This window comes from Pelodiscus sinensis, chromosome 5 (assembly GCF_052426305.1).
Source record: "Pelodiscus sinensis isolate ZL-2025 chromosome 5, ASM5242630v1, whole genome shotgun sequence".
Taxonomy (NCBI): Eukaryota; Metazoa; Chordata; order Testudines; family Trionychidae; genus Pelodiscus; species Pelodiscus sinensis.
The window spans coordinates 122078536-122105219 of NC_143056.1; the positions used below are offsets into that span (position 1 = coordinate 122078536).

At 46.7% G+C, this 26684-nt stretch overlaps 2 protein-coding genes across 11 annotated transcripts in view; one reads left to right on the plus strand and one right to left on the minus strand.

Moving 5' to 3' along the window:
- The window catches only part of RASSF7 (Ras association domain family member 7), a 121892-nt gene extending 111753 nt beyond the window's left edge, over positions 1-10139 (minus strand). For 2 of the 10 annotated variants that reach the window (XM_075928291.2, XM_089778700.1), the window contains exons 1-2: positions 10037-10093; positions 9616-9674 (exon numbers count right to left, since the gene is read on the minus strand). The gene's annotated coding sequence lies outside the window, so the exon portion shown is untranslated. Of the gene's footprint in view, positions 1-9615; positions 9675-9938; positions 9998-10036 lie in introns of those variants that run through there. The other 8 variants (XM_089778704.1, XM_089778705.1, XM_089778701.1 and 5 more) reach the window with 8 other exon arrangements.
- The window catches only part of LMNTD2 (lamin tail domain containing 2), a 71959-nt gene continuing 55411 nt past the window's right edge, over positions 10137-26684 (plus strand). Inside the window, exons 1-2 of the mRNA XM_075928265.2 lie at positions 10137-10268; positions 16052-16111. Coding sequence (XP_075784380.2) covers positions 16104-16111 — 8 coding nt within the window. The 5' untranslated portion in view covers positions 10137-10268; positions 16052-16103. The remainder of the gene's footprint in view (positions 10269-16051; positions 16112-26684) is intronic.

The window sequence follows — 26684 nt, forward strand, 5'->3', positions numbered from 1 at the left end:
CTTGGGACCACAGGCAGTCAGGTGTAATACCCCTGTGACCGCTTTAAGTTGCATCTCAGAAGTAACCTTAGCCTCAGCAGCTTGAGGGTTAGGTGGATGTATATATGGCCTACCCCTTTCCTTTTTGGCCCCCACTCAGGCAGTTCTGAGTAGCAACCCTGTATATTTTTATAAGCTGTTTCTGTGTCTATCCTAAGCATGCCCGTAGCAGTAGCCACTAGTAGACAGGTAAGGTAATACAATAAGTATAGTCTGATCATTCCCATTCATAAACACAAGGGCCAAGTTTTCCCATTGTATAACTATGGAACTTCAGATGACTAGGACCTACTGAAACCCACAGGGATGGATTTGCTCCAGTGGTAAGAATTCATGCTCTCGTTCTTTTTAATCACATTGTTTAGCTTGCACGGATGTGGAGCTGTGGCACGGCAACACCTCCAGCACCATGCAGCGTCAGGCCCAGCCTTAGCTCCCTTTGTTTGTCCATCCATGAAAGGACCATTCTCTCACTGACCGATGCAAAGCCCTCCTCCAGGACTCGTATGCATCAGTGCATTAGCTCCTCAACAGCCCTGAAATAATACTCCAATTCCCACACTACACATACAGAGATAGAGGATTTTTCCATTCTCATCTCACCTCAAAGTCAGCCACCTGAGAGTCAACAGCAGCTCTCTGCCATCCCCCCTATTCCTTTCACCTTGGGCCAGAGCCCCAGTTTTCAGTGGCCAGTCTTCCTATATCTCTTCACCCAGACGGCTTCCCCTTTCCTAGGGCATTCCATTCCTCCAGGTATCCCTACCCGCAAGCCTTATGCCTGCTTAGTGTGACCCATCCTCCCACCACACCAACCCTCTTGTTTCCCAGCTTAGCAAGCCCGAGGAGCTGAACCTTCCCCTTTTCCCCAGGGCTCACTGCCCAATCTGTCCTGTAATTCAGCAATTCTCTCCTGTAATTCTCAGCTCACTCAGCTCTGGCCAGTGCTCACCAATAATCTTCCTCTGAACTCATCACCAGCAGCCCACTCTTATTCTCCATCAGGTCTCCTGTCACCCTTTCCTCTAATCACTCTTTCTGCTGCATCTCTCCTCTGGTCTCAAGCAGCTCAACTGCCCTTCATCTCTCTCGGACTCCTCTCAGGGTCTGACTCATCCCGTCTCCCAATTTGTATGACCCAGGGTGAGCCTAACTGGGAGACACCTGAGTAGTAGTCACAGGGGTACTGGACTCCAGTTCTTCATAAAGGGGCTAGTCTATTACAGGAACACAACCACTGTAGCACCAAAGAGTAATGGGAATAATGCCAGCAGCCCCATTAATGACCCTACTGGTGGGATGATAGCAGACCTGAGTGATAAAACAATGGTATGTCTGAAGAACTTCCTATGGGCAGCTGAGACAAACAAGGAAACTGCCTTTGCTGCACAGTGAAGCCAATCAGACCTTAATAAACAGTAGCAGTGTTATTCATACTAATATAGATATAGCTACATAAACGCCACCTCTCATATTATAATTATATAGTCACATAAAATTGCTAAGCAACAAGAGACGCAGCAGGCTGGGCATTAGTGGGTAATAACACCATACCACAGTGAGTGACATCATTAGACGTGAATGACGAAAGATAAATCACCACTGGCCATCAATGGGGCAAGTTGGTGATTAGGTGACAACTTATACCTGAGAATATTTTATCATCCCAATTTTTAAATGGCCGCACTAATTAAGAAAATAAAATATCCAGTGTTTCTAATACATACTACAGATATATTACCCATATGTGTTTCTTATTAAGTTTTTGGGTACTCCCAGATGAGGTTCAGTGCATGAAAGCACACCATCATGTTGATGGGGCAGTAGGACACCGTGTTAATAGTTGGCTTTCCTATGCCAGTCCCAAGGAGATATGCAAGTCATGAAACAAACCAACAGAGCCTGGAAAACATTACTTATTTTCAGAGTGGATTATTAAATGGATTAATGTCCCCCATTAAAGCTGTTTATTATTTCATTCTTATCCTTTGGCCTTTTGCATAGTAATATTGCTATTGCTGGGAAGGAGGTAGTGTCCTCTGGCATCCCTGCCAATTGGACCTCTTTATTTCCCTGCTACAAGGCCTCTCATCCGATGGCCACATCCTTCCGGCTGACTGCAGATCCTTAAGGGGCAGTTCTGCTTCACCCCTGATTCATCTACAGGAAGTTGCTCCAGAGCCAAGCACGGCACTACCTGTCCATTGTCATAGATGTCACATTAGCCACATCCCTGTATCCTGCTGTACTGACATATTGGAACTGGGCTATGTCTAGGCTATGGGGTTTTTCCAGGATACCAGCTTTTTTTTGCGGAAGAGGATATGTGCTCTTTTGGAAGCACTGTCTTCCTTCTCCCATGAGGAAGAAGGGTTCTTCTGAAAGAGGAGGCTTTTCTGAAATTTGGTCCAGTGTAGATGGGACAAATTTCAAAAAAGCCTCTTCTGAAAAACTATTGGAAAAAGGTACACAAATTGCGGAGCACAATGTGTGTACCTTTTTTTGATAAAGCCCAGTAGTCTACACATAGCCCTGTGCTCAGCATGAAGAACAAGAGACTCCTGTGGTGAGAGTGTGACCCTCAAGGAGTATGTGGGTATTTGTCTCCCTCAAGGGGCTGGTCCACACAAGAGGTTTATGAGTCCACAGCCATTACTTCCAGTTTTAAGGGGTTTATGAGTCATGAGGCTCATGTTTTACCGCTGAAGCTTCCAACTTCAGCCCTGCAGTTGGCCCAAGCAGCACCAATTAAACCAGTGTGCAGAACAACTGCTAGGTCTTGTCTACACTTGTGAGCTTATGCTGTAAGATCACACATGTAGCCGCTCTATGGTGTCGGCAGGTACAATAGACAGGTGCTCTGCTGTTGACGTAATAAGTGGCAGTAGCTGTGTCAGGAGGAGAATCTCTCCCTCCAAGAGAGCGCTATCCATACCAGCACTTTTGTCGGTGTAATTTATGTTCCTTGGGGGGGTGTTTTTTTACAGCCCCGAGCAACCTAAGATATACCAACAAAAGTGACAGTGTAGACAAGTCCTTAAAGGCAGAGACTGGCTGAGAGAACTAAAACCCAATCCTAAGTAGATTGCCTCCCCCACCTCTGGATCTGGAAGATGGCCCAGGAAGTATTGATTTAATTCTGAATGTAAGGCATGTTTATGTGAAGAAATTCAGAATTATTCCATCAATGCAAATTTTTCTAATAGTATTAGCCACACAGCTCAAGAGCTTTGTCAGCCTTGCATAGAAGATCCATTATTCTGAGCCAATTTATTACAATTATAATAGAATAATCAGATCTCAAACTGAGGTGAGCACCCAGGGTTTTTTTTTTTTTCTGAACATCAGAACTAACTATGTGGGAGCAGATGAAAGGAAAAATTCATAGAGCGTAAGTGACTTGCCCAAGAAAAACCTACAGTGGAGGAGGGAATTGAAGTCAGATTCTCCACACTGCAGACTAGTGGCTAAACTGCTAAACCATCTTTTCTCAAAAACACAGCGGTCTGTGCCTCTGCTGGTATTAATCGTTATGGTCATAGGCTCACTGGTCCTTGATCTTGAATTAATATCAGAGTCACCCACAAACTGGCCAAGAAAAGTTGAACGTTCCCTCTTGGTGTCCATCAATGTCAGTCTTTGATTAGCCAGCAACACGATGTAGTTTCTCTCCCTTAGAACCTGAGCTTGCTGCCATGGGCAAAAAGTTGCTGGTGTGCAAAAAACAGAATGAAAAAAAAATCCTTGGTGATGCACCCTCTACTTCCCGGAGTGAGAATCTGACCTGTCACCGGGGGTGCGAACCACCTAAATACAGAAGGATGTGGCTATCGTCATGGCAACAGAAGGCAGCAAGCCAGCTTAGGTGGGACAGTGACTAGTTCATTTTTGGAAAGCAATTGGGATTCTGGCCAGCAGCAGCCTTGAGATGTGCTGCTTCCATTAAATGGAACTCAATAAATAATGAAAGGAATAAAGGTGAATGAGAAGAGTCCCTCAATCCATCTTCCCAAGCTGTTCTTGGTAATGCTCATCTCCAGTTTCCACTGTGGCAAGGCAAGTCCTGACTGAAAGGAAGCTCTCAATAGCCCGCAAGTATACCACAAACAAATGGACCCCCCCCCCCAGACAGCATAGGGTGAAAGAAAGATTTTGCAGTCATTGTTGAATGTGATCTCTGGAGGGAAGATGTACATATTGACCCGCCACCTATACACTCAATACACATCCTTGCCACTCCCATGAAACCAGTCTGGGTTTGAACATGTGCCTGTCCCAGTTAAATCAAAACCAGCTCTCTCTCACACACACCACCAACCAGCCACCCACACTCCAATTGAACGTTCCTCCACATATTTTTTTCTGCTCCTAACTCTCCTCTCCAGACTAGCCCTTCCATGATAGCCCTTCCCCACCCCACCTCGTTCTGTAGTAAGAACTCCTTTCTAGGGATTTTCTTCCCTATGTAAATAATATTGAATAGTGGCAAAGTGCTTAGTGCAAGCACACATATATATCTCCAGTTTCAAGTAAGATGCAAACACTGCTATGAATCACAGCCCTAGCCATAGCAACACATATCATGGTTACAGAGACAAAGGCAGTGAGATCACAAAGTAGCTGGAAAGGCACAAAAAGGAGGAGGATGTGGACTAATCAAGGCCTAGGGAATGTCTGGCCAGTTGTAGGAGGCAATGGAGCAGAAAGATGAAAAGCCAGCAATAATAAGAAATGGATCATGTGTCTGGATTTCAGCACTGGCATGTCTGACTCTTTCTTTCTCCCCACACTTACCCTGGCTGTTCAGGGAGACCAGGACTCATGTTCTGACTACACACTGTGTCCCCTGGCACCTTTCTGGAGATAAACATGCTGCCTAGACCAACACACAGAATAAAGCATGCTTAGCATTCCTTGGTGTCCGAATAAAGACCTGCCACTAACAAAGAGCCAGATTGTCTAAAAATAATGATGCTGCGTCAGTGTGTGGGCTGGGAAACAAAATGATATGAACTGTTTGTCTCAACTGCTTTATCCCACTATTGTAGGGGAGGCTGTGTGATTAGAGCACCAGGGACCAATGGTCATTCATCTAGGGGCTGTATTTCCACATTCCTTCCAAGTGAGACTGTATTCCATTAACAGGCACTCCGGCCTTGGGGGAGGGAGGGTAAGAGAGATACTGCTGGTGCCCTATCCCCATCAACTATGTAGCACACAGAGTACAGACAACTTGGGTTATATCCTCAGCTAGCGTAAGTCAGCCTAGCTCCTCTGACTTCCATTGAACTACACTCATTTACATCAATAGAGGATCTGGCCCACCATTTATCACTGGACATTTACCCCTGAGGAGGTGCTAAAGGGACAGCCCTGCACACTGAAATCCTTGCTTTATTATCCAGAGAAAAAACACCACACAGCAGGGGGGCTGACGGAACTGCCAGGTCCCTGGGCAAGATGTGTGCATGGGGGAGTGGCCCTGGGCTCCCAGAAGGGTTGGGACCTCAGGAGAAAGGGTTGGGAAAGATCTCTTCTGACAAAAGCTTCTTGCGCAAAAAGCCTGCAATCTAGACGTAGCCCCAAAAATCAGTAGGCACCACTAGAAATCTTGACCCAAACCTGACCTCAATAGGGAAAAAATAAAGTGTCTTGGTTTTCTTTAACCTCTTTCTAAAATCTCTGCAAGAGCACTATGGCCCTTTTGGTTCTTGCAGGGAACTAAAATCTCCGGCCAATGTCCTCTTGAAATATGATATGGGTTTTTTAAAAAACAATTTTATCTTTCTGGTGCGGCACAACCCACAAATACAAAAAGAGATTACAATAAACCACACACCTTGTCCAAAAATAATGAGATTAGAGATGGTGAAACAGGTTCAGAAGCCTTCTCTGGACAACTTACAAAAAGGAGCCATGCAAAACAAGATCACACCTGAGCATTATTATTTGGGAGCTTCAGGGGGTAGCCGAGTTAGTCTGTTACAGAAAAAAAACAGCAAGCAAATGGCCTGGTAGAGAAGGAACTTGAAAGACACTGGAGAACTGCAAATGAGAGCTGTATGCATGATGAGGCAAGCACAGGAGGGTAACTATATTAGGAAGCAGAAATGAAAGGGTGTTGAAGGGTTAAAGGGCTATATTGAGCACACACTGGAGACTAAATAGATTGGAGGGTAAAAATCCAATAAGGAGATCTAACAGTCAGGAGCCAGGCCCTGAAAGAATGAGGATGGTAATGTTAGCAGCCAAGGAAAGGATTAGAGTGTAGCAGTAAGAGCAGATTTACAGCTGGGCCAGAAGAACATGCCAAGTTTTTAATGAAAAAGAAATAAAAGAGGAGTTTTACCTGGAGATGAGTTCTAACTAAAACATCAGCTCTGGCAAAATTCAAGATCCAAATGTGGCGGCTGTAGTAGCCTGAACAGGTCCAAACTTCAAAGAAGTTTGAAACTAGATATAAACTTTCCAGTATGAGCCCTCCTCCCTCCATCTAGTTTACTCAAAAGGAATAAACAAGGAAAAATGAGTCATTTTTTGGGGGAACCCCCATCTTTTAAATATTCACCCACTGCAAAATAACAACTGAAAAGAACATCTAGCCTATTCCATTTCATTCCCAGCCAATGCAGAACTGAGTTCTAGAGTAAATTATCTAATGTTTGCAGTGGAAGGTCTATAGAGAAAACCAAAGGGATGTAATGATGGGAAAAGCAGTCCAGTGTTATTGCGGTCTGGAAATGGCAAAATACCCAGACAGCCCACAAAAACAGGCTACATCATTAGCTCTTTAGAAGAGAAAGGGAGAACTGTCTGTATACAAATTATGAAGAGAGAAAAAATAAGCCGATTACCCATAGTATGCAGTGCCAATTACTTAAGCAAACAGGATCAGGAAAGTTGGCACAGCTAGAGGCTGTGAAACAAGAGAGACTGGGCAGAGGGGAGGGCTAAGAGGCAGGTAATCTGATCAGCTGGCCACAGTTGTCAGTGCCACAAATACAACCCTTTCCCATGGCACCATTGCACATAGCTAACTGAAAACCACTTACCTAAACATAAAGATGGACAAAGGAGGCAAAGTGTGGGTCTGAATCCAAACAGACATTAGGTTTCCCTTCAGGCCCATTAGAGGGACCTGGATCAGACTTTCCCCAAATTTCTGCAGCAGAGGAGAGAGTATCTAGGCATAGGATTCTGGTGCAGGCTGACTTCTCCATGTGCTGATTGTTGTGGGGTGAGAATGTTAGAAAGCTGCATTCTGGTGTCTGTGACCAATGACCCAGGCACACAATCCTGGCATCACTGAATGGCTAGTGTGTGTCAAAGGGGCATAATAGCCTCCCTAAATAGAGGTTACAATACAATGCACATGGCTCATTCTCCGAGCCAGAACAGCATGGGAAGCTGCAGAACACAATTCTGCTCACATTGTCCCACCACAGCTGGCAGACAGGGACCACCTCTGAGGGCCTTGCTTTATCAGGTTAGGGCAGCAGTCAAAGGCAGTCAAAGCTCCTATGATGATGACCACATCAGGTCTTTGTGTACAGGTTGCTATGTCTTATCATGCATCAATCTGATGAGTCATTGGCATGAGGAATTATTACTATTTTCCTTTCCCCACTTCCAAGGCAGCTTCACTGAGAATCCCAATGACCAGTCAGGTACTAAGGCCATCTTTGTAAAGCTGCTTAGGATCCATAAGTCAGTGGGGAATTGCTGCTGTCCAGCACTTCTGGAAATCAGTCTCTCATCCACATCACAGTGGAGAACTGTCCTGTTTTAGCTAGAAGATGGAGCATAAAGCTTCAAAGGTCTTCTTTTCCAGCTCTCATTCCTATGAGATCCACTCTCCCTCCAAAATGACCAACACTTGGCTTTTATTTTTCTACTAAATAATCTTACAGATTTACAGCTAAGTAGCATTATGCTCTGTATGCATTATTGGCTATGATTTAGATCTACTTCTGGCCAGAAGCAGCCCAGACTACAACATGAACAAGCAAAAGCGCCATTTACATTTCAGACGATGCAAACACAAAGAAGGATAAAATCTTGCTCAAGCCAAATGTTAATTAGATGGCACAGTCCCTTAGTAGGCTTTGTACCCCCTCCTGTTGGGATTAAGGAGAGGGGTGTGAGGACCAGCAAGCTGAATGGCTGGCAGTTGAAAGTTAACATTAGGTCAACAAGCCCTTTTCTCTGCCCTCAAATCTAGGGAGAGGGGGAGATAACCAAAGGCTCGCAGGGCTAACATTTAACAAAAAGAATTCTCCTCTTTTGAGCCTCTGATAGTCTAGCAGAGATTAACTGTCTTTCCCCCCTCATTGTTAGAACTGGGCATAAAGGCATAACACCCCTAGTCTGCCAAATTGATTCTAATTTATAATGGTTCTGCTGATTAATCAGCCTGATGCCGTTGCTTTCCAGACCCAGCTAACACCTGAGTCTATGCTGGGAATCCAGCCCATGTCTCCAAGATGAAGAACATAAGAAGAAAAAGCTAAGCCATGATTTTTCTCCCCCTCAAAGCTGACTAGTCTCTCTGATGGAATAGGACAGCTTACCCATTGCATCTCTGACTGGTGATCTAGGCAATCTGCCCATATGTTGACTTTACAATTTGCATAGACTCAAATGTCCCCGGTTCTTATTAATAACATAAAGAGGGCTTCACCTAAACAAAGGAAGAGATCTGCAAAAAGCATAAGGTTTGGGATGCCACTGTCCTAAAATAAATAAAAAAGAAACTGAAACCCCAGTTTTAAGATCCATCCAGGAAATAGAAATTGTTTGTCCTGCTTCAGAGCCATTGATTTCAGAGCTGCATGCCCCGGTCACTTTGAAATCAGCCATGATTTAGGTAGGAAGCATTACTTACCTCCCTATGTATTTTTAACTGAAAAGATCTTGCAAAGTCTCATTCCCAGTGTTCTACCTCGGTGAGACAGATGTGAATTCTGACTCCCAGAAAATAAATGCCTCCTGGATTTTGTGAAGACCTGGGCAAATTTGCTACTGTGACTGAAGATGGCAACTTGTTATCAACGTTATCAAAGGTCCAAGGTGGACACAGGAGTTCTCTCACTATGATCTAATGCAAAGGTGGGGAACCTATTTTGGGTCGGGGGCCACTGACCCACAGAAAAATCACTCTGGGGCCACACACAAATGAGAAGGAAAAAGAAAAAGAAAAAAAAAAGAAAAGAAAAACCCCAAACCCCCTCACTGATGTGGCCCCGCACTGAGAAGAAGAAAGATACTCCCCACTCCCTATCAAATAGATTTTGTATGCTCCAGCCCCATGGTGGGGGCTGGAGTGCCAGCATGGGCTCCTCGATGTTAGGGGAGGTCCTGAGCTTTGGGGGCCATATCCAGACAAGTCAGGGGCTCCATCCGGCCCCCGAGCCTTAAGTTCCCCACCCCTGATGGAATAGACAGACAGTATGGGGACTTGTGAGAGGAAATGACCTAGGATAGGAGCGCTCCGTTAGAAAATGATCTGCATAAGATAAAAAATAAGAGAGACCCAGCAATACAAGTGTAATACTGCATGCAGCATTCGGTACTTACAGTCATCCTCCCGCATCTCTTTTCTCTAGCCAGCCAGTTCCAGGGCCTGCAGGATTTTTCTGGAAGATAGAGAGATTTTGTCTGTTTATTAAGTTATTCGGAGGCCTATGAAGTTCTTTCCCTCCCCAGCTTTGTTTAGCCCCATCATGCACAGGGCCCTGTGATACCAGGAGTCAATGCAGCCATATCACAGCATCCCATTGCAGCGTATGAGATGGCTGCAACTCCAAATACTACAGACATGGATGCCAGCTCCCTTGGCATGTGCTGCCTACAGAGCTGGCATAACCACAGCCACGGGGTTAATCCATCCCATTACCTACAGAGCAAAGAGAGACCTGTCTCTGGTCCAGTCATCCTGCTAGTCCCATGCCTAGTTCCTCCCCGGATCTGTCTCCCACACACAGTGAATGCAGATCACCTATGTTTGTTTGTCCCTTCTGACCTAGGCTGACTTTGCTTTACGCTCTCCAAACATGGCTCTTTCTTGCCACGCTGCCTCTCAGCAACAGGTTTCAGGGATCTGCCCCTCCCTTGAGCGCTGTTGCTATGGTGACATCAACAGAGACCTAAGCAGGCCCCAGGGACAGAGTGACATGCAGCCAATATGATTATGATCACAAAGCCCTCTGAGGCGAAGGAGCCGGCAGCTGGTGAGTTATAGGGACATAGCTGTGTGGGACAGGCACCTGTGCAGTGCCATCTGCTTGGGATGGGAACATTCACAACCCAGCCTTAGCTACATAGGAGACCCTCTTGATTCGCTCTTTGCAGTTCCATATATTCACCGGGGGAGGGTCTCCTGTCCCGGTCTGGGGTGGGGTGGGGTGAGGTGGCGGGGGCTGGGAGCTGCAGGGAACTCACCATCGGGGCTGGGAGCCGTGGCTCCCAGGATTCACAAATTTCGCCATACGCGGTAGTGTCAGGAACTAACCTCACTGCGAATGGTGAGGGTTTCCAATACATCTGTATTCAGATGTAGCCATTAGGGAAAGACAGAAATGAATTTAATCACAATGACTAATCTTTGTATAGACTATTGGACTATTCAGTGGCATGTGATCATTTCCCTGCTATGGAAGTATGCCAACAAACCTTCAGAAAAGTTACCATTTTCTCTTCAATGCTACAGTTTATTTTGGAATACATTAATTGCTATGGAACCCCATTAGATTTCCATACAACCCTTTTACATTCTATAATCTGTTTCCCTTAGGAAATTTACATTAGTAAGGGCTATGTTAATATTTAGCACTTACATAGTGCCTTCCTTCAAAGGATCTCCAAGCTCCTCACAGAGGTGACTCGGCATACTTATGCCTATTTTATAAATGGGGAAATTGAGGCACAGAGATTAAAGCCACTGATTTGTTAATACCTCTCTTTTTGGATGTCCAGCTTGAGACACGTTCATCCCAATTTTGCCAAATGTTGAGAACCCACAATTCCAATTGCCACCTACAGGACTCGTGGGTGGTGAGCGGCTCTATAAATTGGGCCTAGAGTGCTTTGACATGGACACCCAGAAATGAAGGCTCCCAAAAATCAGTGGCTGTGCTTAAAAACATATCTGACAATGATTTCTCCAAGACCACAGAGCAAATCTGCAAAACAGTTGGTATTAGGAACCGGGTCTCCTGCCTCCCACTCCTGAGTCTCCCATAATACTGAAAAAAACTCAACAAGCACAATAAACATGGAAAAACCTTTCAATATGTCATTGTATAGCAGGAAGGTGGAGAAAAAGGCCACCATCACAGAACTCATAGAAGAGACAGTGACCGGGAAGCCACTTTACAGGGGAGAAGTCAGTGACCTCACAGAGATCTGCCTACACATGAACCAATCAAGAGCAGTTCTAGGCCAAACCTCTGCAAGGCAACAAGCTAAAGTATTTTGCAAGCCATCCATGTACCTACCAAGGCCTTGTCCCCTTATTATTATCTCTTTCTTTTATCATAGTAGTGCTGCTTTAGATCCATCAATTATACAGTCAGAAGGTATCACTACAATCATCTAGAACAGTTATATTTCAAAATATCTTTTAAAAGATAGGTGGCTCTGAGATTTGTGCTGGGGTATGCTTGACCCCTAGCTTTTAAAATATTTGTGCTGGGGTATGCTTGACCCCTAGCTTTTAAAAGATAGGTGGCTAGATTCTGGCTATGCTGTAATAGGTCAGTATATTGAGTCCAGACACCACAAAGTCTTGTTTCTCCGAACTTTACTGTTAAGACATCTGAACGCTGGAGCCTTACAATTTCTAATTGAAAAGTACTGTACTTTCATCTGCTGAATCAAGAATGCTCTTTGCTTTGAAAGGGCAAGTTCCATCATCAGAGAAAACAAATAGATCTGGAACCAATGAAAGCAACTCTTTTGGAATTTGAAAATTCTCAAAACACATTTTAAGTTTTTCGGTCATATAGTTTAGGAATTCTTGCATCATTTTCAATGAAGTTTCACCAGTACCAACTACTCATAATGTGGGATAGTGTGACGTCTTTCCCATTGGGTTTGTTTGAAAGATTTCAAGATTCCTCAGAAAGACACACACTTTTTGGAAACGCAGCTTGTCTCGCCTTGAAGCTGCAAGATAAGGAATTCAAGTGACCAGTAATATCACACAGAAAAGCTACCTGTGACATAGAGGGGACATCATTCATAAATTCCAGGAACTCACAAGCCTTATTGGTCTATTATTACTTTCTGAAGCTTGTAAAACTTCTCTAACATGCGCCCCCTACTTAACCAGCAAATGTTGTTGTGCCGCAAAAGGTCAGTGTATTCCACTGAAGCATCTTGTAAAAGAGCTTTAAAAAGCTGATATTGCAAGCTAGAAGTTGAGCATACGTGGCTCACTAATTTCATCACCATACCCATTGCTTTTTTCAAGTCCCCAGACAGTTTTACCACTAGTTTGATGAACGATGAAGTGAAGTATATTTAATGAAGGGTGTATCTCTGCCAAACATGAAGCAAAGCCCTTCTATCTCCCTGCTGTGGAGGGACCTCTGTCTAAAACTAGCAAGTTTACTTTCTGAAGATCTAAACCATTTGTAGCGCCCCCTCTCCACCTGGTTACCTTCTTTTAGAGCCAATCTCCTTTCAGGTTCAGATGGATAGGTCTGGGTTCTTCTGGATCCCGCCACCTACTCAATTTTATTCTTTCTGATTGATGTACTTGGCGGTGCCTCCACCCCCCTCACTCCTTCCTAGCAGGGTCACCAGGGCAGCTTGGGAGGAAAATTCTAGCCCAGGATAATCCCCACGTATTTGTAAGATAGTTGGAGACTCCCAGAAAATAACACAAACACATACACTATAATAAACACAATTATATTAAACAGGAGACAATTATAACAGAACAGGGTAACACTATTTTTAGGGTCACCGGTGCCCAGCAACTGTGAGGTCAGTGTCCCGTTGGTACGCGTACTTTGTTGGGGCCCTTGATGACTGTTGACCACACAATCCTTCTCTGCGGTGGTTTAGCAGTGGGGCTGACTAGGTCCAGTACAGCCCAAAGGACTCACAAATGGGAGAAGATGGTAAATCCCTCCACAGTTTAATATGCTGCAGGTAATAAAATCCCCAAACAAATTCCCTGACTTACTAACTAAAAATTGGTGCACTCACACACTCCATGAATGAGCCTCAGGTTGAGAGATGACTCAGTCTCTGCAAAGGGGCTGCTCTCTTCTCACAGGGGTCCTCTTCAAGCAGGAACCAGGCTGCTTCAGTCCCAGAATTTCCCCTCACCGTGAAGGGGTGCAGGGCTCAAGATGCAGACCACACAACTGCACCAAAATTCAAAACTATAGCCTCCCAGGCCAGCCTCCAAACCCACACAGCAGGCAGCAGCCCTGAACTTGCTGCTAGAGCCCAGCTGACCATGCAGTGACTCTCTCACCCAGGGAGCTGGAGAGCCAACTCAGCCTGGCTGGGGAAGCCTCCCAGCAAACTCCACAACTGGGAATCAACAGTGGAGACATAAACCCAGCTGAGGGATCCTGCCTTCAGGTCCCTAGAGGCTAGTTCTCAGGGGGAACCCTGCATGCAGGCCTGGGGCTTACTAGCTCCTACACACTCAGTCCTCCCCTTTTCCTGGCTGGCTCCAGCCTCCCCTCAACAATGGTCTCTCCTTCCCCCTGGGAGGGGCATCTCACTCCCCATGGGTTGCCGGGCAGACTCTGGCCCTGGTAGGGAGGGGGAGCCAAGGCAAACTCAGAGTGCCTCTCCCTGAGCTGCCAGCAGACAAAGCCCTGGGAATCCAAGCAATCTCCTTGGGGGTTACACATTTTTTCCCCAAAAAGTCTTGCACCTTTTCAAAAGTGATCTCTCCTGTTATGTAGGGTCCTAATGGTATTAAATATAAAAGTCCTTCCTTGAAAAGTTCACCATCATAAAATCTAACAAACAGCAATAACTGGGCAGTGTCATTTAAAATGCTTGAGTTGCCCACTACACAAGACATGTATTTGGCATTTTTTAGATGGCAAAGCAATGCTGACAAATAATCCTCATAAATTACCCACAATTTTTGCATTGCTGTAGAATCAGAGAGGGGAACTTGCCTCACGCAGTTCCAGAAATGCTGATTTTCTAATGTGCTGGTGCTGGGGTACGCTTGACCCCAGCGCTGCCCCAACACCACTCCGTTACCCCATGTCCTATTCCTGCCTTGCCTCTTCTTGCTCCTCCATTCCACCTGTTCTTACTCTGTCCCCTCCCGCAGTGCCTCCTGCCTGCTGCTGAACAGCTGATCGAGGCAAGCAGGAAGCACAGTGAGGGAGGGGGAGGAGTTGATCAGTGGGGCTGCCAGCAAGTGGGAGGCACTGGGGTAAAGAGGAGGAGCTGATGGGGAGGCTGCCAGTGCATGCTGAGCACCCACCTCTTTTTTTCCTATGCTCCTGATAGTGTTGCAGAATGTGACTAGAGCACCCACAGAGTCGGCCTATGCACAATTCACAATGCCATCTTTGTTTTAATCTGTGCCCAGAAGCTCCTCCAGTATTCCCAACATGCACGCCTTCAGAAGCTCGGTGTCCAGGAGAGGCTCTTTTCTTTTTCCCTAGTACCAGAGACATGTATTTGGCAGTTGTTGCTTTCTCCTGTACAGTCGCTAATGTGAGAACAACCGTTGAGTGTCACACAAAGATTTCATATTTTCAATTTTGTCACCTTTTGCAACACGCCTGGGAGTACAGGCTGTGCTGAAATCACTGTGCTTTGATTCAGAATTGTGCCTCCCACTGACGGCCTTGTAGATGAATACAGGGTGGAGCTTGGAGTATTAAACACATCGAATTTGTGTTTAAATGAGGTGATGTAATAAAGAGAAAATTGGCCGTCCGGTTTGGGTTAAAAGCTCAGTGTTCACTGTCAACTTTGCAATGTTCACTCCCACTCACATTCAATTTTTGGCTCTGTTTCCATCACTAATGAAAAAATTGGCAGGTGTAGCATTCTCGCTCAGTCATAGTTGTTGCTGTTGCAAGAACCTAAGATGCAGTAAGCAGTGCTTAATTTATATCAGGGTGTTTAGACCAAGTTAGTAAGTTAATCAGTGCAGATACTTCTAGTACCTAGTACCTCAGGTACCTCTAGTGTAGATAAAGAACCTGCCTCCCAAAGAACATGTTTACACAGCAGCTAGATCAATGATGAGCAACGTAGGCTAGTGAGTGGGTCACAGGCATGGCCCTCCTTCATCTCAGTGAGCCACTAGATTGTTATAAGCAAGACCATCTCCTGGGAGAAGGTAGTTTTGCTAACTGTGTTTGCGTACCTAAAATTCATGGGGTGAGCCAATTGAACCATAGCAGTGCTTTGATTGGATACAGAGGGAGCGCCCGGCTCTCACAGTCAATGTTGTGTGCATTCAGCACGCACCTCACTTCACATGTCCTTGCTCTGCGTGTGTGTCTCTTTAGAAATACCTGTAGGCAAAAAACTACACAGATGGAAACCAGCACAATCTGGCAACCCTGCGCGTGGGCAAAGGTAAACAAAATGTCTCGTGGGCCACACATAGCGCCCCAGTGTGTTGCATGCCACCTGTGGGCCACAGGTCCATCACAGAACTAGACACTCGTGGTTGGCCTGTACCAGTCAACTCAGGCTCACAGGGCTTGGGCTGTGGGGCTACTTCACTGCTGTGTAGACTGCTGGACATGGGCCAAGACCCTGCAAGATGGGAGGGCCTCAGAGCTTTCGGGAAGCAGTCTGAGCCGAGCCCAGAATTCTAACCAACAGTGAAACAGCCCTGCAGCCTGACCCCAGTGTGGGTTTTCCTTACTGTGTAGCTATTGCCCCAAGAGGCGTTACATTCTGGGGCTTCATTTGGCAGGTCATTCTGTGAGCTAATTGACTTCTCTGAGCTAGTATGCTTCCTACCTGCTAACACAAAGGCTTCTTCTTTTCTTCATTGCAGAATCAAGTTATACAGTAACTGTTTGGAGCTGGTGAGAAGAGCCAGACAAAGAATGAATAGGTAAGTATGGAGGCAGAAAGTAATAGCAATGGTAGGGAGGAGGCAGGAGGAAATTAACTCCTTTTTCTGGTCTCACCCTCATAGGTTCTATGTGTGTGGCCCATAAGACATTTCATTTACTGTTGCCTGTGATGCCACTGGCTTCCATCTGCATAGTTTTTTTTCCCTATCAGTATTACTAAAGTGACACAGACTTAAAGCAAGGGCACATGAAGTCAGGTGCATGCTGATTGCACACAACATTGACTGTAAGAACCGTGTGCTCTCTGTGCAATCAAAAGCGCTGCTATGGTTAAATCTGTGCATCCTGCAAATTCTAGGCACACAAGTGCAATTATCAAAACTACTCAATCTTAGGAGACCATCTTGGTTAAAGGAATCTTGCGGCCCACTGAGATGAACAGGCACCACTCATGTGGCCCACTAACTAGCTTAGGTTGCCTATTGCTGATCTGTTCTATCTTGCATTTAGTGGGAAACTCTGTGTTCCTTTCCCAGACCTGAAGAACTCTGTATAGCTAAAAAAAATCCCTCTCTTTTAAAAACCACAAGTAGTTCTGTAGCACCTTAGAGAGTCACAAAAATATATAGTACCATGAGCTTTCTTGGGTAAAACCCACTTCATCAGATGCGCTGGAGTGGAAATAACAGTTATAAATCTGTTATTTCCACTCTGGCTCATCTGATGAAGTGGGCTTTACCCATGAAAGCTCATAATACTATATATTTTTAAGAGTCTTAAGGTGCCACAGGACTAATCGTTTTTAAAGATACGGATTAACACAGTAACTCCTCTAAGCAGGGCCGGCTTTAGGCCGATTTGCCTGATTTCCCCGAATTGGGCCCTGCGCCTAAAAGGGACCCGTGCCCTAAAGCAAGAAGGCGCTGCGCCTTAAATCCGGAAGTGTGCTGGCGTGCCAGGCGTGCTGCGGGAGGGGGCATTGGCCCCGGAGGAGCGCAGCAGCTTCTGTGCACTGCAGGAGGGGTGAGTTGAGTGCAGGGATTTCTCTGTGCTGTGGGAGAGGGAGTTGGCCCCTGGGTTTGGTGGGAAGGTGGGACTCTGGCCTGTAGCTGGTGATTTAAAGGGGCTATGCCTTTTTTGTGTGTGTGCTGGTTTTTTGTTTGCTCAACCAACATTTTTTTCGGTCAACAAAAAATCCTGGCTGCTGGAGCCCCGTCGAAATGGTTCAAATTGGGCACCACACTTCCTAAAGCCGGCCCTGCCTCTGAGACTCTTTTAAGTTGGTTCAATAAAATATTACCACACCCACCTGGTTACACACAGGATTTTTGTCTGTGGATAAGTACGTCTAGTAACAGCCACTGATAAGATGCTGGACTAGATCTGCACTGTTCTGATTCTGCCCTTAGTGACGGAGACAGGAGAGTCTAAAATGAGAAGGAAATCATGGCAAGCTTCTATGTGATCACAGCTATTAGCTAAACTAGTCAGAAAATGGACAGAGCTGCTTTGGGCACCTGCCAAATGCAGCCATGAACATACATCAATGAGGCTGTTGTGGAATGGGGTGGGTGGTATTCATGAAAATCCTGTGAGGTTTGTCCTGCAGTTCTTCCTTTTACTTCAAAGGAAAGGTTATCTGACTAAAAACCAAAGAAGGATTTCAGAATTTTACCCAGAAGGTTAAAAGTCCAGAGATCATTGCAGGATTTTGTTTGTGTTTTCAATAACCTGCTAAGAATCTATCTAGCCTGGAATTTTATGGTAGGGGATAGAGAGCTAATCCAATTAAAAACACCTTAGTTTGTGTCACATTGATGTTGATTTAGTGAAGCCCAGGCAAATTATCCCAAGGAAACTGCAGAATAGGAACAGCAGACAGTCACAGTAAACTTTACTCCAATAGCTCCAGTTTCTCAAATTCTAAAATACCACAAAGCCACATTAAGGGATCCAGCAAAAGATATTTCTTTGTAAATTTGTCTCCAACACCAAATGACCCAAGTCTCAGTAGCTAACTTCAGCAGCGTTCTTCCTGATTTACATGAGGGACAGTGCAAAGAAAATCAGTCCTACAGAATTAGGAGACCTGTGGTCTATTCCTGACTAACTTGGGTGGCTTATTTTGCACAGGTCAGAAGTAGTCAATGATTTGAGGTACCCTCAGTTTGAGCAAACATCAGCAGTCCTTCAGAAAATGTTGGTCTTCAGGGATTTGTACGTCAGAGCCCCCATTGATGAAATGGGGGTAATAACCCTTGCAACTCTTTGTAAAGCATTTTTAGTTTCCATATATCTATATATAGATATATGCAAGTGTTATGAAGTAGTGCTTCAGAGGGCATGCACAAATCTCAGAGCAAGGAAGCCATTTAGCATACCCCCACCACAGTGATACAAAAAGTGGATTTCACAGGGCTCTTTGAAACCTCCTCAGCTCAGTGCAATTAAATCCTTACTCTGTTCTTTAAACAAGACAATGAAATAATCGCATGGGGCTTAAGAGGCCCATATCCATACACAACGGAGGTGAGCAAACAGTGATAAAACACCATAATGAGCTTAAGATCAGGTCATGGGCTGGCTCCACCAGGCTACATCTCTATTGACAATTTTAGGGAGATCGCTTATCTTTCCCCCAGAAAGGAATAGGAAGGGTGAGAGTGCTGGCACATTGGGGCCATGGTCCATGACTAGGGCCCTTGGTACTACTGTAAAAGAGATCCATAACAATTACAGTATAGCCCTGATGCAGGTACTTTTATCTCCATGTTGCCTAGACCTTCACAGATCAGGTCTCGATAACATGGTAAAAAACAGCCATGACTTGTAACTGTCCCACTATTGGACCCAGTGGTGAGAGATTTCCCCCAAATAGCTGCTGTAGACAAGGGCATTAAATGATTCCCATCCGTTGATGCCAAAGGCACAGGGAAATACACCTTCATTCCCAGCTTCTACAAATGGTCTTTTAATTTAAAGGTCAGCTAATTGTGGTTTAACCCCTTCACACATACTCCCAAGGAAAGAGATAGGAACAAGAACCCCATCACCACCTAAGGTGGGGGGGTAATTTTTTCGGGGGGCAGGGGGAAAACATAATTAATTTTTGTACATGGTCATGGACTGGCTCCACCAAGCCCCAGAAGGGGTGGAGTCTGGGCGGAAGGGGCATGGCTGGGGATGTGTCGCCTCCCGCAGAGTTGTCTGGGGCTGGAGGCTTTGAATTAAAAACACAGCAAAGAGCTCGCGGCTCCCAGTCCTGCTGCTACCTCGTTGCCTGGCAGCCGCTGGGGGTTGCTGCAGCTATTTAAAGGGCTTGCAGCTGGGGTAGTGGGAGCTGGGAGCCATTTAAATAGGATTTTGCTGCCTGAGCCAGCACCTGGAAATTCAGTGGCATGAGCAGCAGGATATAAGTAGAAAGCAGCCAGATGCAACCTGTGGGCCGGATCAAAGTGTTAGGGGGGCTGAATCCGGCCCCGGGCTGTATCTTGCTCAGCCCTGACCTAAGGTTTTCTCTTCTCTGCTACACTAAGTGTGGGTTTACCACTGCATAAGTAACAGGTATTAGCTATCCCATAGAAAAAAACCAGTGGAGATGACAAACTGTAGACAAGGTCAATCCAGATAGGAGGTGAGGTAGCACTGACCTCACTTAGCTAAACTGTCTTGTGGTAAACACCACAGGTGCCCATCTCCACTAGGATTTTACAGCAAGATAACTGCTCATCTCACTCCAAAAGCACTCACCTTTTGAGCAGTGAAGACACAAACTTAGTCAACCACAGATGAGGGCAGATGCAAAGGAATCTGCAATGTGGCCAAAGCTCATGACAGCATTGTGTGTACTTATGTAAGGCAAAGGCAGGACCCTGCCCTGAGTAAGAATGCGGAGACTGTAAAGCACTCAGCAACAATGGCTGCTTCCAAACATTTTACCTTTCTAATTACATGTCACGGACTTTAATGAGACACCAAGGTACCATGTATGCTCTTGTATAAGCCATAAGCTAAACCCTCCACTTTGTACGGGTAGGGCTCAGTGCCTTGAATTCAAGGCTTTATAAGGGGGCATTGCTCTCTTCCAAAGGGGACAACAGCCCACAAGCTCCTACTTCTTGCTTCCCTATGCCCACAGTCCTAAAGATTGCAGCTGTGTGCAAAAGCTGACTGGCCAGAGTCTTTCTCCACAAACCTCCACTAAAGCAGAGTCTGGTGGAGTCTGCCAACTTGTGTGGACTCCGTTGTGATCATTATAATACAGCGGAGGGTCTTCACAATTGTAATGCTAATCAATCAGAAGATACATGGTGCAGAGCACTTCAGATACCAACCAAAGAGCAAAGGGTCACAAACTTCAAGGTTTCCCTCCTCTTCCTTCCTTCCCTCCTCTTCCTTCTCATAGGCAAAAAAAAAAAAAGCACAGCACAGAGTCAGGACCCTGAGCACCTATGCTCCCTCTTACCCTCCTGCTCCTGTTTTGCTGACAGAAAGCTCCACAGCAAAGCTTGCTTGATCTTCAGTCCCAGGCAATGACCTTGTACCAATTCAAGTTGAACCTCTCTAGTCTGGCACCCTTGGGACCTGACCGGTGCCAGACCAGAGACTTTGCCAGACCAGGGGAAGTCAATATTGTCTAGCAGCATTACCAGCACCTCCACTGCTTAATGGGCTCTTTGAAGACATTTAGGGGTAAATTAGAACTAAATAACAGCACAGAAGACTGAGCGCCAGGACTCATGTCTGTAAACAAACTTTATGGGACCGCAGGAAATTTGGCCACACCCACGATAATTGGACATCTGGCTAACTAAAACGTTGCTGGACAATGGAAGTTGCAGACCAGCAAGTGCCGAACTAGAGAGGTTCAACCTGTATTATTGCTTTGAGCCAGTAATGAGATCTTCCAGGAATTACCAAACAAAAAGTGTAATCTCCCAGAAAGATCCTATCACTTCCACCACCAGCCCACTCTGTATTCCTGACTAAGACTTGGGAACAATCAAGAAAAAGACTGACTCTCCTTCTACCTCAGGAAGAATCCATCCCGCTCTTTCCACAAGACTCAGTGCACATTAGGACAAGGTGCTGGGAGTGTTAGTTACTGCCACCCACACATGGAGCTGGAGCGTGGGTGTGTTTCAATTAAAATGATAGGCCTAAGAGGAAAGGCCTACTGAAGGTCACCTGCTGCCTGGGAGATGATGACAACTTGATTTCTGCTCTCCTCAAGTGAAATTTGATCTTATTATTCATCAGTGGTTTGATAGCTCATTAAATGCAACGAGACAAACTCACCATCCCAGAGCGCCCTCTCCCAGTGAGACCCAGCACTTCCACCTCACTTGCATTCCTGTGACCTAGCATGGTGACATTGCCGTCAGGCCAGGCCACGCTACCATCCTCCCCTTCTGCAGTTTCTGTGTTCTGCTGGGCACTAATCACCAAGGGTATGTGGAACGAGGTATACCGGTAGTTCGGAATAGGAAGCCTAATCCGAACTACCTAGTTCGTGCCGCGTGTAGCTGCGGGCACGGAGTCCGAACTAGCAGACATTTAAAAATGGCGGGCCCTGGCAATATGCAAATGAAGCCCGGGAAATTCAAATCCTGGGCTTCATTTGCAACTCCGGTTGCCTACATTAACCACCCTAGTTCGAACTAGGGTGGTAGTGTAGACATACCCCAACACAGGTCCAATCCCCTCCAGGACTCTTTCAGACTAGGGGGCTCTTAGGCCCCTCCCTAGTGCTCATCCACAGAAAAGCCCCACACAGAACCACACATGACTTGAGATGCTCTGCCCTTCCTAAGCTTCAGATTTTAATCTCTCTGGGTATGTCTACACTACAGCACTAATTCGAACTAACTTAATTTGAATTAGTTAATTCGAACTAAGCTAATTCAAATTAGTGCATCTAGACCTAAAAACTAATTCGAATTAGCATTTTACTAATTCGAAATAGCATGTCCACATTGAGTGGACCCTGAACCAAAGTTAAGGCTGGCTGGAACCAGTGCCGGCAGGGCATCAGGTTAGGACTTAGAGTGTGGAGCTGCTGCCTCAGGCTAGCTGAGGGCTGTGCTTAAAGGGACCCAACCCCCACCCCGGACAGACAGTTCTAAGGGTTCCCCGCTTGCTTGTCTACCTCGATGAGGGACAGCAAAGCAGTCCTGACTTGGAATGCCCTGAGTGCCCGCACTCAGCATATCACAGCACTCGGCCATCAGCCTGGCTGCACTTACCGCAGGCTGCCATCCGGGGGATCAATCGGAGGGCTGTCAGGAGCCAGGAGGCCCTGCAGGAGAGCTTCCACCCCGAGGAGCCCGCAGAGTCACCCCAGTCCTCCCCATCAGGGGCTCGTGCCCCATTCCTCTCTCACCTCCTTCCACTTACCCTTCTCTAGCCCCCCTTCCTGATGTAAAAAATAAAGGACACATGTTCAAAAATAGAAACTCTCTTTATTTAACAAAACTGGGGAAGGGGATTAACCTCTGGGGAGACTGGGAAAAGAAGGTGGAAGAGGGGAAGAGAGAGGGTGAGAGATGGGAGGTGGAAATCTGGGAGGAGGGAGCTGGAAGGGGGAAGCCAGGGGAAGAAGGAGGAGGGGAAGTATAAATCTATGGTATGCCATATCTTCAGTACTGTGTACAGATGTGGTCTCCTCACCTCAAAAATGATATTTTGGCCTTGGAAAGGGTTCAGAAAAGGGCAACTAAAATAATTAGGGGTTTGGAACAGATCCCATATGAAGAGAGGCTGAAGAGACTGGAACTTTTCAGCTTAGAAGAGAGGAGACCGAGGGGGGATATGACAGAGGTATATAAAATCATGAGTGGTGTGGAGAGGGTGAATAAAGAAAAGTTAGTTCCCATAATAGAAGGACTAGAGGACACTAAATGAAATTAATGGACAGTTGGTTTAAAACTAATAAAAGAAAGTTCTTCTTCACACAGCACATAGTCAACCTGTGGAACTCCTTGCCACAGGAGGCTGTGAAGGCTAGAACTAGAACAGAGTTTAAAGAGAAGTTAGATAAATTCATGGAGGTTGGGTCCATGGAGTGCTATTAGCCAGGGGGTAGAAATGGTGTCCCTGGACTCTGTTTGTGGAAGGCTGGAGATGGATGGCACGAGACAAATCGCTTGGTCATTGTCTTTGGTCCATCCCCTCCGTGGTACCTGGTGTTGGCCGCTGTCGGCAGACAGGCTACTGGGCTAGATGGACTTTTAGTCTGACCCAGTACGGCCGTTCTTATGTTCTTATGTTCTAAGCTCAGGGCTCAGGGTCGGTGGACTCACTGGACCAACTTGATTTTCATGCAAACCTGCTCCTGGGTTTGCATGTGGCCTTTGGTGGCCAGGCTGGCAGCAATCCTGCCCTAGATGGCCGCATTCCTGTGCCTAGTGTGGAGGTCGTGGATGTTGGAGGCCTCCCCCCAAACCTCGATGAGGTCCACGATCTCCGCACTAGACCAGGCGGCTGCCCGCCTCTTGCAGCCCCGGGCAAGCTCCTGGTAGAGGGCTGGGTGGCAGTGGATGGCTGGCTCATGCCATGCCAGGTGCAGGGTGTGCTGGCTGGGTGCTGGCAGGCTTGCAACTGGCACAAGCACTGTAGCCAGACCGTGCCCCTTTAAGGGCTCCGGGGCCGGGAGGGGGAGGGGACAGAAAACTTTCCCTGGTTTGGCCCAGAGTGGCCACCAGGGCAACCTGGGAAGGGCTAGCCTCCAACTAGTTCGAATTAAGTGGCTACACAGCCCTTAATGCAAACTACTTAATTCGAACTAGGCGTTAGTCCTCATAGAATGAGGTTTACCTAGTTCGAATTAAGCGCTCCGCTAGGTCGATTTAAATTCGTATGTATAGCCACTATTAAAGTTAATTCAAACTAACGGCTGTGAGTTCAAATTAACTTCGTAGTGTAGACATACCCTCTGGGAGCTCTCCAGCTCCCCGCTCCTTTTCCAGAACACCAACGCAGAGGGCTGCCTGTCCAGGGTCATGCTCCTTTGTCAAGGCCCCCACAGGGGCTCAGGCCACTCTTGTTGCTTCTTGGCGCCTCTGCCATCCCTGGCCCTTTTCCAGAGCTCCCATCTCAAGAGCAGATCCCAAGGTCTTCTCCGAGCACCTTCCTTTATGAGATGACCCAGCTTCTCCGCAGCTTGGTCTGCTAACAAATTGTACCCAATACACACTCCACATGCCAACAGTGGCCTAGCTGAATCTTTGGGCTCCCAGTAACTTTTTTGCTGCCCATGTGGGGTGTGTATAACCCACAAAGCACAAAAATTCACAGATGAAAACAAAACATTTCCCAGATGCTGCCTGGATTGCCACAGATGGATTCAGATGGACAGATACATAAGAGGCCAAAGATTCATTTGCTTAAACAGTCGCCTCCTCTGTATGACAGTGGGATGCAGAGTCTCGCACAGGAGAAAAGCCCAGACATTTTAATAGAGACATTCCCTCAGAGATACAGGCTCTCTTTTTAAATCCCAAATGCCTTACTTTGAAAATGAGCTACCATAACAAGCGGGGTGAAAAGGGATCTCGTGTCTTCCCTGAGAAATTGTATGACCTGGAAAAGGAGGCCAGAGAAACAATCTCCATATTTTGGGCATTTCAAATTGAGAAGGGAAAGATGCCATTATATATCTTCACAGAGAGCAGCCAACCCTCTTCTGGATAAACACAGAGCTCTCCCTCTTTGAACATGAGCAGGTGCTACATGGTGAAAAAGAAGTGGGAAAACATGAAGCTCGAGGAAGGGAAAGTCATTCATAAGCTCCTGATACTGGATGGGACTAGGAAATGGAGAGAGTTGAGCGAAAGTTGAGGGACAAATGATGAGCAGGAGATTCGTATTTTTGTGCAGCTTCTCAGCAGAGCTCAACAAGAAAAGAGCAGCCTCTAATCAACGGATGGAAATTCCCAGGTGAACTGGCCCTGAGGTACTCACACATCCTGCTGTCTTCACCATGCATTTGGCTGCTTTGACTGAATTCTTTTAATATTTCATCTAAGGCAAGGCAGGACCTCCAGACACGCAGCTCTGAACTAACTAGGAAGAGGTCTTTGTATCAATGGAGTCCAGCCCTCTACAAAGGACTGGAGCGAAGAGGGAGCGGTATGCCTGTTTGTTTCTGGGCACTCAGACCAGAGATTCCTACAGCCCACAGAAGTGTTTCTGGGAGTAGGGAGAGTTCTTAATTCTCCGAGTTCCCTGCATCGGTCTGTAGTCTAAGGGCGTATCTGCACTTAAAACACAGCAGCAGCCCCACTGTAGCGCTTCAACTAAAAAGACTTCTCCCTCAGCGTAGACACTACACCTCCTCAAGAGGCAGTAGCTAGGATGACAAGAGAATTCTTCCATTGATCTGGTGCTGTCTACATGGGGGGCTGAGCCATCCCGTCCATAGGATGGTTCGGAGTCTCTGCCCCAGGCCCTGTGGCCACCACCCCAACCATCCTATGGACGGAATAGTCCCCCATATTGATGTTAGCCGCAGGGCCCAGGGAGATTACTTGGCGAGGGCTGGTGTGGAGCAGCAGCAGGGGTTGGGTCCCCCAGCACTCACTGTGGGGGCAGTAACAACGCAGCAACCTGGGGAGCCTGCAGTACCTGCTGCTGTAATGGTGGGAGCGGGATAGGAGCAGGACATTTAAAATAGTCCTGTGAGGATCTCTACTGCACATCAAGAGCCTGTGAGTGGGCAGGAAGGGGCTGGGAATGGGAGGAGGTTTAGGTCTCTCTCCACCAAATGCACCAACCAGTGGAGCTGAGGGTTCTGAAGTTTGCTCCTAGTCGGGACCACTCCTCGCCCCTTTGTTCTCCCTCTCTCTCCTGGAGCAAGGAATTACGTCTCAGGCATGATGCTGCCTAGGGCTATTTCTGGCTGGGGGAGCTTATGCAACACTCCTGGCTCGGGGCTGTGCTTAAAGGCATAATCTATCCCAGTGGAATTACGTATAAAGTACTAGAAGATTTACCCAGCGTTGCTCAGGTCCTTAACTCAAATAGGTTTTGCTTTTCTCCATTAAAATCCTTGCTCTGGGATGGGGCTGGGGATGAGGAGGTCAGTAAGGAGGCTGCTTTGGGAGAAGGGACAACCCCAGGCCTCTCTCACCGCAGCAGCGTGGGGCCAGGTGAGAAGCACCTGTCCATGGCCACTGCAGCTCCAGCGGGCACAGCTGGGGGGAGAGGTGCATGCCCTCCAGCTGGGGGACAGACAGACACACAGACACACAAACAAACAGACAAACTCTCTGAAATATATAGGGGTATGTCTACACTACCCCGCTAGTTCGAACTAGCGGGGTAGTGTAGACATACCCTAGTAGAGTGCTGTCCCTTTCTCCACCCCTGTTCCCTACTACCCCAATGGGGTTATAGCTGTCCCAATCCCCATCATTGGCCTCTTGCTGTCTCCCCCCCCCCCCCCCCCGTGGTCATTCTTGCAGTGTAACTGTCATGCCTGCCAGACCACTCTCTTTCCATATGATGAGAAACAACTGAATTCCAGGCACATCCCATTGTCCCGGCACAACCAAACCCTGACCTTGTTTTAAGTTATGAACAGAGGAAGCTGCCTACCAAGTCTGGTGGCCC